General features: G+C 40.9%; 1 protein-coding gene across 1 annotated transcript; it reads left to right on the plus strand.

Moving 5' to 3' along the window:
* The first annotated feature begins 2,586 nt into the window (after positions 1-2,586).
* On the plus strand, positions 2,587-8,740 carry LOC118391092 (protein MIS12 homolog). Its single transcript, XM_035782105.2, has 2 exons — positions 2,587-2,752; positions 7,532-8,740. The coding sequence occupies exons 1-2, from the start codon at positions 2,728-2,730 to the stop codon at positions 8,191-8,193; spliced, it is 687 nt and encodes a 228-aa protein (XP_035637998.1). The 5' UTR covers positions 2,587-2,727; the 3' UTR covers positions 8,194-8,740.
* Positions 8,741-10,999: the final 2,259 nt, after the last annotated feature.

Raw genomic sequence — 10,999 nt, forward strand, 5'->3', positions numbered from 1 at the left:
GGGGACGTAGTGAATGACCTGCAGAGAGCTGGGATCAAATTAACAAAGCCTACCATCAGTAACACACTACGCCGCCAGGGACTCAAATCCTGCAGTTCCAGACGTGTCCCCCTGCTTAAGCCAGTACATGTCCAGGCCCGTCTGAAGTTTGCTAGAGAGCATTTGGATGATCCAGAAGAAGATTAGGAGAATGTCATATGGTCAGATGAAACCAAAATATAACTTTTGGGTAAAAACTAAACTTGTTGTGTTTGGAGGACAAAGAATGCTGAGTTGCATCCAAAGAACACCATACCTACTGTGAAGCATGGGGTGGAAACATCATGCTTTGAGGCTGTTCTTCTGCAAAGGGACCAGGATGACTGATCCGTGTAAAGGAAAGAATGAATGGGGCCATGTATCTAGAGATTTTGAGTGAAAACCTCCTTCCATCAGCAAGGGCATTGAAGATGAAACGTGGCTGGGTCTTTCAGCATGACAATGATCCCAAACACACTGCCCGGGCAACGAAGTTGTGGCTTCGTAAGAAGCATTTCAAGGTCCTGGAGTGGCCTAGCCAGTCTCCAGATCTCAACCCCATAGACAATCTTTGGAGGGAGTTGAAAGTCTGTGTTGCCCAGCAACAGCCCCAAAATATCACTGCTCTAGAGGAGATCTGCATGGAGGAATGGGCCAAAATACCAGCAACAGTGTGTGAAAACCTTGTGAAGACTTCTGACTTCTGACCTCTGTCATTGCCAACAAAGGGTATATAACAAAGTATTGAGATAAACGTTTGTTATTGACCAAATACTTATTTTCCACCATAATTTGCAAATAAATTCATTAAAGATCCTACAATGTGATTTTCTGGATTTTTTTTCTCATTTTGTCTGTCATAGTTGAAGTGTACCTATGATGAAAATTACAGGCCTCTCTCATCTTTTTAAGTGGGAGAACTTGCACAATTGATGGCTGACTAAATACTTTTTGCCCCACTGTAGATAAAATTCACCTTGTCCGAGAGATTTACAGTTATCAAACCGTCACGCCAGGGTAAGCCTACACAAACACAACCTTATTTAGGTTTTATGGGTATTATGACTCATACTGTGGTACTACTATCGTTGGTCCCATGTTTCATGAGTTGAATTATAAGATACCAGAAATGTTCCATATGCACAAAAAGCTTATTTTTCTCAAATTTTGTGCACAAATTTGTTTACATCCCTGTTAGTGAACATTTCTCCTTTGCCAAGATAACCCATCCACAAGTCAGGTGTGGCATATCAAGAAGCTGATTAAAGAGCATGATCATTACACAAGTGCACCTTGTACTGGGGACAACAAAAGGCAACTTTAAAATGCACAGTTTTGTTACACAACACAATGCCATAGATGTCTCAAGTTTTGAGGGAGTGTGCAATTGGCATGCTGACTGCAGGAATGTCCACCCGAGCTGTTGGCAGAGAATTGAATGTTCATTTCTCTACCATAAGCAGCCTCCAACATCGTTTTAGAGAATTTGGCAGTATGTCCAACTGGCCTTACAACCGCAGACCATGTGTATGGCATCGTGTGGGAAAGCGGGTTGCTGATGTCAACATTGTGAACAGAGTGCCCCATGGTGGGGGTGGGGTTGTTATGGGCAGGCATAAGCTACGGACAACGAACGCAATTGCATTTTATAGATTGGCAGTTTGAATGCACAAAAATACCACGAAGCCAATTGTGAAGCCCATTTTTTTCAAAGGTATCTGTAGCCAATAGATGCATATCTGTATTCCCAGTCATGTGAAATCCATAGATTAGGGCCTGATGAATTATTAGAATGTACTTTTTTCCTCATATGAACTATTACTCAGTAAAATTGTTGAAATTGTTGCATGTTGCATTTATATTTTTGTTCAGTATATATTGTCACCTCTCTGCATTGATATGTGGAGAAATGTATTCGTCATTTTTCATTCTGTGTGAATCTTTTTTCTTACATTTTTTTAAACAAATCTGAATATGCCAGATTTCAAACTTCCGTTACCCTCAGGCTACTTGGTATAATCTAGTTAATACTAGTGAGTAGGCCTACTTTTCTACTGATACATAAACACTTTTAGCTACATATTATTTTCTTACTCAACTGTTGGCCGGATTCAGTCTTACCTCTCCTCCATGATTTTCGTCCAATTTTGAAGAGTTAAAAAAGTACAGGATACTGGTTATTTATTTGGTTCTATAGTTCTAGCCTTATTGTTGCGTCATAATGACATAGAGATTTTAGAACGATACAATATTATTAACGTTAGTGATGTTATGTCTAGGACAAGAGCCATACCTAGCCTTCTATTTAGAAATTCGAAGCTATACGTATTTTAAAAAATCAGTTTTTGTCATTCTAGCTGCCCAATATGCGGTCTCAATTCTCAGTTATAAATGTTACAAAGGCAGCCAAAGAAATGTGGTCTATTTCAAATAGTTACAAAATAAAACTAAAATTGTACTTTAATGCCTTTTAATTGATGGTGTGAAAATGTTGATATGGTTCTTCGTTGGGCTTCTTGGGTCGCCTCAATGGTACTTGTGCCTTGTGGTCCACAAAGCCCGTCTCTTCCTGGTTCATCCACGGAGTTCTAGGTTCAACCAACGAAGTGTTATGTGCTCCGCCAGAAAAGTAGACGGCGATACTGTGCATGCAACATCTTGTAGTACCAGCTGACAACGACAGACAAAAAGGGCGCGGGAAATTTGGAAATGGCGGAGTACATAACCAGTGAGGGTAAGGGGCAAAATAATAAGAAAATTATTAATTCTTTACGAATAGACATTCCAGTATATGTAAATAGTTTGTTTGACATGTTCGTCTAAATGGTTGCCTATCCATTAACGCCAATAGTATGTGTTTCGCACTAAAAATGCATTCCTCGACGCGTCCGTAGTCATCGTAATAGACTGTGTAGCCAGCTACCGTTAACTAATTAGCTAGTCCAAAGATATTGATCATTCATCTGACTCTACTAGCTAGCCTAGTTGTTTCTTAGGTCGGCAAGGTGTTTCAGAAGTGGCTTGCGTGATTAACTAGTAGATTGTAACGGCCTAATGTGATATTTCATTAGCCGATACATGTTAGGTAGCTAAGGTTTAGCGTAGCACAGGGACTTTTCAATATTTCCTCAATTCCCCACTTGGAAGACAACCAGTGTATTCTAAACGTGTCTAGTGTCATGTCTAGTTGCAGGCTATTCGTTTGAATTTAGAAAATGCTCCGTAATGATATCAGTGCCCCCCCCCCATGAAGTAACTTTAATACAAATGCTAGGCAGGTTTCCATTAACCCAGGTTTATTCGACAAAATACATGTAATTGCGACGTGTAATGGAAACGGCAGATGGGAGACATTTTCTAAACTAAAGATCGACATCAATTTTTATCTGTTCGACAGAGGGCGACATTATTGTGACAAATTAAGATGGAAACGGTGTTTTTGGAATATATTATGATTGCCGAATCATTTTGAACGTGATGTCAATGCATATGTCTTGCAAAATATATTTTTTACGCTATAACAGATTGTTCTGATTTTCAAGAATGCCTGAATTGTTTCACCTTGCTTTTCTGGTTGGCTGGCAAGTTTGACCATCAAATTATTGCAGATCTACAGTAATGCACGTTTCACCATGGTGATATGTTAGCCATGATAATTATTTAAGCAATAATGCCCAAGGGGGTATATGGCCTATATATAATGGCTAAGGGCTGCCCTTACATGCTGACCAGACCGCGCGTGTGCCTCTGCTGTTGTGAGGCTGGTTGGACATACTTCCAAATTCTCTAAAACAAACTTAACATTAAATTCTCTGGCAACAGCTCTAGTGGACATTCCTGCAGTCAGAGTGCCAATTGCATGCTCCCTTAACTTGAGATATCTGGTATTGTTGTTACAACTACACATTTTATTGGCCTTTTATTTTCCCCAGCACAAGCTGTACTTGTGTACTGATCATGCTGTTTAATCAACTTTTTGATATACCACCCCTGTCAGGTGGATGTATTATTTTAGCAATGGAGAAATGCTCAATAACAGGGATGTAAACAAATGTGTGGACAATTTGAGCGAAATTAGCTTTTTGAGCATATGGAAAATGTCTATTTCATATCAAATTTTATTGGTCACATACACATGGTTAGCAGATGTTAATGCGAGTGTAGCGAAATGCTTGTGCTTCTAGTTCCGACCATTCAGTAATATCTAACAAGTAATCTAACAATTTCATAACAACTACCTTATACACACAAGTGTAAAGGAATGAATAAGAATATGTACATATAAATATATGGATGAGCGATGGCCGAACGGCATAGGCAAGGTGCAGTAGATGGTATAGAGTACAATATATACATACCCTACATTACTCATCTCATATGTATGTAAACATTGTATAAAGTGGCATTGTTTAAAGTGGCTAGTGATACATTTATTACATGAAATTTTTAATTATTAAATGGCTAGAGATTTGAGTCAGTATGTTGGCAGCAACCACTCAATGTTAGTGATGGCTGTTTAACAGTCTGATGGCCTTGAGATAGAAGTTGTTTTTCAGTCTCTCGTTCCCAGCTTTGATGCACCGGTACTGACCTCGCCTTCTGGGTGATTGTGGGGTGAACAGGCAGTGGCTTGGGTTGTTGTTGTCCTTGATGATCTTTTTGGCCTTCCTGTGACATCGGGTGGTGTAGGTGTCCTGGAGGACAGGTAGTTTGCTCCCGGTGATGCGTTGTGCAGACCTCACTACCCTCTGCAGAGCCTTACGGTTGAGGGCGGAGCAGTTGCCGTACCAGGCGGTGATACAGCCCGCCAGGATGCTCTCGATTGTGCATCTGTAAAAGTTTGTGGGTGTTTTTGGTGACAAGCCAAATTACTTCAGCCTCCTGAGGTTGAAGAGGCGCTGTTGTGCCTTCTTCACCACGCTGTCTGTGTGGACAGTTTCAGTTTGGCTGTGATGTGTACGCCGAGGAACTTAAAACTTTCCACCTTCTCCACTACTGTTTCGTCGATGTGGTTTGGGGGGTGCTCCCTGTGCTGTTTCCTGAAGTCCACGATAATCTCCTTTGTTTTGTTGATGTTGAGTGTGAGGTTATTTTCCTGACACCACACTCCGAGGGCCCTCACCTCCGCCCTGTAGGCCGTCTCATCGTTGTTGGTAATCATGCCTACCACTGTAGTGTCGTCTGCAAACTTGATGATTGAGTTGGAGGCGTGCATGGCCATGGCAGTCATGGGTGAACAGGGAGTACAGGAGAGGGCTGAGAACGCACCCTTTTGGGGCCCCAGTGTTGAGGCTCAGCGGGGTGGAGATGTGGTTTCCTACCCTCACCACCTGGGTCATTTCAGCTTATGAAACATGGCACCAACTCTTTTCATGTTGCAGTTGTATATTTTTGTTCAGTGTATTAACGCCCATCAGCCAGCTGGAACAGAGTAGTAGTCTGACTAGGTGATACTGTGTTTTTAATAGCTATTGCATGACATATTTTGTGAAACAACATAGCTAGCTAGCTAGGTAGTTTTAACTACAGTACGGGAATGTTTGGTCAGTTGATTGTAGTTTTATTGCTATAAACCTGAGGTTAACTATAAAAAGTGATTATTGTTGTTATCCAACCAGATCATAATGTCTGAACATTTTTCTATTTATCAGCAACACATTTTACAACCAGGGGAAAGGAGAGAATGAGCCAGTTGTAAATGTTTTGACTGGTTAAATTTGTACAAAGCACATTAGAGCCAAGAGGAACTCACACTGTACAGAACTTGGGCCCTATTTCCAATGTGGTCGTTGAAGGAATGGACAGACTGCAGGATTATCCAATATAAATACACTTCTCCATCCAGCATTTGTACTGTCATGAAAAGTCATGGCATTTTAAAATAGTTTTCCAGGCCAAGAAACATTTTTAGGAAAATTATAAAATCTGAATAGTCATGAAAATGAATTTGATAATTTGTAGTTTTATTTAGGCACATTTTTTAAATATTTGATCAATCAAATAAAAAATATACATATCAGCCAGGATCAGCATGACACTTTAGTGTCTGTTTGCGCGCATCACTTGCATGTGATGCTCCCGAGTTGCGCAGCAGTCTAAGGCACTGCATCTCAGTGCTAGAGGCGTCACTACAGACACCCTGGTTCGAATCCAGGCTGTATCACAACCGGCCGTGATTGGGAGTCCCATAGGGCGGCGCACAATTGGCCCAGCGTTGTCCGGTGTAGGCCGTCATTGTACATAAGAATTTGTTCTTAACTGGCTTGCCTAGTTACATAAAAAAAAAATATAATAGTAATTTATGCATGTGTGCGAGAAGAGTGGGCCTTTGCCCAAGGAGAGAGAGACAGTCGCACATTGACGTAGCCTATAAAATATTATAAAGAACAGACTAACTAGGTAGCCAATTCAAAAACATATATTGTACCCTATAGTTCGCTGTTTAGCTATTATTTGTTTGCGTTGTTTTCGTCATGTCCCCCCAAAAATTCCACCGACACTTGCAAATAAGCCCATACAAAGTTGATTTGCTATTTTTGAACGATTTGCTTTTTCCAATAATAATTTAAACTATTATTTTTGACGAAACGAACGATTCACTTCGCCATTGCATTAGCTGGGATTTGGTTCAATCGCGGTTCAATCGAATTCAATCGGTTCAATTGGTTCAATCGAATCATGTGAATGAAAATAATAATTTGTGAATCACGAACAGTTATTTGGGGAAAAAATATTTGATGTGGCCTTTTGGGTTATGTGGCTTCAACTTGTTTTGTAGATACTAGCAGTTGATTTGGGGATCAAATGTATGGGAAATTGCAACTCAATAGATGCTAGTCAGCCTGCAATGTAAACACTTCTAAGGTATATTTGACTAAAGTTGAAGAGGTACATTTCCTGAAGAAAATATGTGGGCTTGCTTTAGCTGAATATAGCGATTTGTAGCTTACCATAGCCATTCGATCTTTGATATATTGAATGAGCTAATTCTTTAAAAAGGCACAAAACCTATTTTGTTGCAATCAAGGGTGGTCAACCATCCCCCAGGAGAGCTAATGGTGCTAATGGTGTGCAGACTTTTATTCCAGTCCCCCTCATTCCAGTCCCCCTCTAACAAACCACATTTTAGAAATTAGCTGCTCAACCGGACCTAGATAAACTATCTCAGATGTGTTTTAAGCAGGGCTTAATCAACAGCCTGCACACCCAGTAGCTCTCCACACTGAGGATTGACCACATGTTTTATACAGTTGCGTAACAGGTATTCTACTTTAAGTGCCTTGCACAACGACAGGAAATGGTGCATGGGATCAGAGAGCAGCCTTCCAGTGTCGATACCACATTACACTAACTTTTTATGTACGTATAAAAAGGAAGCACCAATTGTTGGTAATGCCACCAACTGCTTGTCATGGAAATTTGGTTAAAAGTCAAGGAAATTCTATCTGCCGAAATATGTATGAACCCTGTACATACCAATGTAAAGACAATATTCTGCCTTCTTTTTTTCTAGAGGAGGCAACGTCTCCCTCCTCCCTCAAGCTGTACGAGGCACAGTTCTTTGGTTTCACCCCTCAGACCTGCATGGTGAGAGTATACAGTGCCTTTCAGGACTGCCTGAATGAATTGCTACTTGTCGTAGAAGCAGTGTTCGTGAGAAAACTAAGCGGAACTGAACCAAATGGAGAGCAACTACATTTAAGGGCAAGAGAATGCACCCAAAAGTTGCAGATATTCCTTCAGGAACGCTTCAAGCGTCTGTCTGGTCGCATGGAAACCGTTTTGGTCAACAACGTCCTCTCAGTCCCGCCTAATGTGTTGCTGCCTGACGACCAGCCACACAAAAAGTACCCTCAACGTTTAGAGGAGGTTCTTAAGCTGGAGTCTTCCCTGGCGGAGCTGCAACAAGCGTACCAAGTGGAGGTGTGTGCCAGGCAGGCCTTGCTGGCTGAACTGGAGGAGCAAAGAGAGGTCCAAGAGCAGCTGGATGGGATCCTGAGCTGGATTGGAGAACTACAGGCAGCATGGATGCAGGAGGGAATGGGCAGCTTTTACAACAGCTTCTGTGTGATGATGCAGTCGGTCAAGAAACTGCAGGCTGTCTTTGGAGAGATCAATAAGAAAAGCAAAAGACTGGATGAGGACTCGTCAGTGGGATGGACCCACATGGTGTAAAATACTTGTTAGTGGTGTTGTGAGATGGGTAGGTTGCAGGTGTGGCAAAATTGTGACTTGGAATAGCACCCTCTGTCAGACAAAAGACAAATAGAATTCTATGCCTTTGGATGTATTAACAATTATACAATTTATCAGACACAAGTCTTACAAACAAGAATGAGCAGTTTTTAAATCATAATTCATCTTTGGTTTGATATATTTACTTTTTGATGGTTTACTATACATTCAAAATATATTATCCACAATTTGAGTAGTAAGAGGCTCAAGCAGTTAGTCTTTTTTTTTTATCTCCCAGTCTTAACTCTGTTTCTCTGGCATTTTTTATAAATGTATGTTAATTAATGAATGAACTTTGGAGCCATAGTCACCACAAGGGGGAAGCATTGGTTTGTTATTGCCATCTCAAATGTACATTGACCAAGCAGTGCCATTGTACAGTGTGAATTATTTTTGATTCATTGCCTTATTATCTTTTTGGCAAAATCATTAAATGTACAACACTTTAATAATTTTGAATAAATAAAAGTGTAATTGTGCAATTGCATCTGATTTAAATCAGGTATCATTTAAATCATTCAAATCCTTTCTCATCATGGTCTCTATGTCAGATGCAGTCTAGGCTTGTCTGTGATGTCTAATGCTGTATGATGTTGACTGATAAGTAGCTGGTTTGACAGTGGGCTGCTCTGACAGTATGGTCTTGGTGGGAGTCCCAGCAGTGATCATACAGTTGTGTGATGTCCATGGCTGGAACCCCAGGCTCCATATTCATAAAGGGTCCTGATCCTGTTAATGGATACCGGGAATGTAATTACAGCCTATGTTTAAAAAATACAATAAAAACACATTTAATTGAATGTTGGCCTACATTTTACCAGCAGAGAGTACATTCAAATAGGTGTACAGATTTCCCCCCAAACAAGGCAATATGCACTGGACATCCAACATGTTGTTCTGGTTTCAGTATGTCCAGATGCACATTTACATGCATGCTCACAACCTAATTCTAAATTCATTGTATAATTATTTGAATCATTTGTTAGCCTGTTGTGGATCCAGTCAGGTAACATCAAAGTAGCATAACATGTCTGTGAAGTCAGGTTCAAACCTTTTCATGCTCATAATTAAACATGAGACGTATGTCTGGTTTCTTTTTATTTCTGAAGCCTGGGGATACTTTTATCTCAATCTCTTCATTCAAAGACTATCATGGACACTCTTACTGACAGTTGTGACTGCTTTGCGTGATGTATTGTTGTGTCTCTACCTTTTTTGTGCTGTTGTCTGTGCCCAATAATGTTTGTACCATGTTTTGTGCTGCTACCATGTTTTGTTGCTACCACGCTGTGTTGTCATGTGTTGCTGCCTTGCTATGTTGTTGTCTTAGGTCTCTCTTTATGTAGTGTTGTGTTGTCTCTTGTGATGTGTTTTGTCATCTTTAAAAAACATTTTTTTTTATCTCAGCCCTAGTCCCCACAAAGCCCTTTTGACTTGCCTAGTTAAATAAAGTTAAAATAAAATAATACTTTCACATCTTAGTCGACTCGGCATATTAATGTTGTGGTTTATTATGTATAAATGTTCCACAGCCACCTCACAATTCCAAGACGTGTAAAGGCACTAAATATTTATCCGATGCAGTAGATGTGAGTATGCACAATGGAAACTTAGATCACAAAGAATTGGTACCATTTGAAAAATGTACAACATTTTTGCCAAATTTCCATACAACTATTGTGAATGTTATGGTACATATAGTGTATTGTACAGTAGTTCTGCTCTCCCAAAAAGTGACATGTCTTAGATGTAGTGCTGCTGGAGGGCTAGCACTGAGCCTGAGCAGAATAAAAAGGATGAGGAAAGCAGTGAGGGGTCTGAATATGGGGGAGGGGAGGACTGGGTTAGCAGCCCCACCCTCTCGCTCTCTTTCATCTCTCTCTCCCGTTAACGCCAAAGCAGCGGGGGGGCACCCAAACGAGCCCAAGGACGCAGGGATGGAGCCTCTCATCAGTAGGGGGGAATGGGAAGACTGGACAGGCTGCCTACTGTAAGCCCACCTTTCTCTCTCGTTTCTTCTTCCTCTCTCTTCAATCCCCTTCTTTCCCATTCCCTCTTTGCATCTCCCCAATCCCCCTCTCTCCCTACCCTGCCACTGTTGGATTACACCGGGGCTCAAGTCCACTGATAAATAACTTATCTTTCTTTTTCCACCTTCTCACTCAGCCAGGACACGTTGCTGACAAGGCTGCAGAGTAGCAGCTATCCCTGAGTGGGCCCGAAATAGTGTTTCTGTCACATAGGGAGCCAGTGAGTGAGGCAGGAGGGCAATGTTAATGAAGTTCAATCTGGGATGGGGTGATTAAGAAGGGTGGAGTGGGGGAAGAGAGACCCCATTAGTTTAGTGATAGAGTGAGAACTCTTTCTCAGTGCAATGGGGGATACAGGAAGAATGCTGATTTTGAGTATGTACAGGTTTGCTTGGTGCCCTTACTACTCTTGACCTGCACACAATGAAAAGAGTGACTCTTCAGGGGTGACATTTTAACATCCCAAGCTATAGTGACACTGTGATTGGTCTTGAATGTCATGATATGCAAGGAGGATAGTATGATCAATATTGTGGGAGTAGTCAGAGGTTTCTCTACGGTTGGCTAGGTCTTATGCTGATGTAGCTACAGAAATTAAAGCTTTATTTGCAGTTAAATTGCATAATGTGAATACTGACAGTGAAGTAACTCAAATGTTTTTCAGAAATCAAAATAAGGGAAAGAATTTGACTTCATTTGAGCAGTGGTATAAACTT

Source organism: Oncorhynchus keta, chromosome 12 (assembly GCF_023373465.1).
Source record: "Oncorhynchus keta strain PuntledgeMale-10-30-2019 chromosome 12, Oket_V2, whole genome shotgun sequence".
Classification (NCBI taxonomy): Eukaryota; Metazoa; Chordata; class Actinopteri; order Salmoniformes; family Salmonidae; genus Oncorhynchus; species Oncorhynchus keta.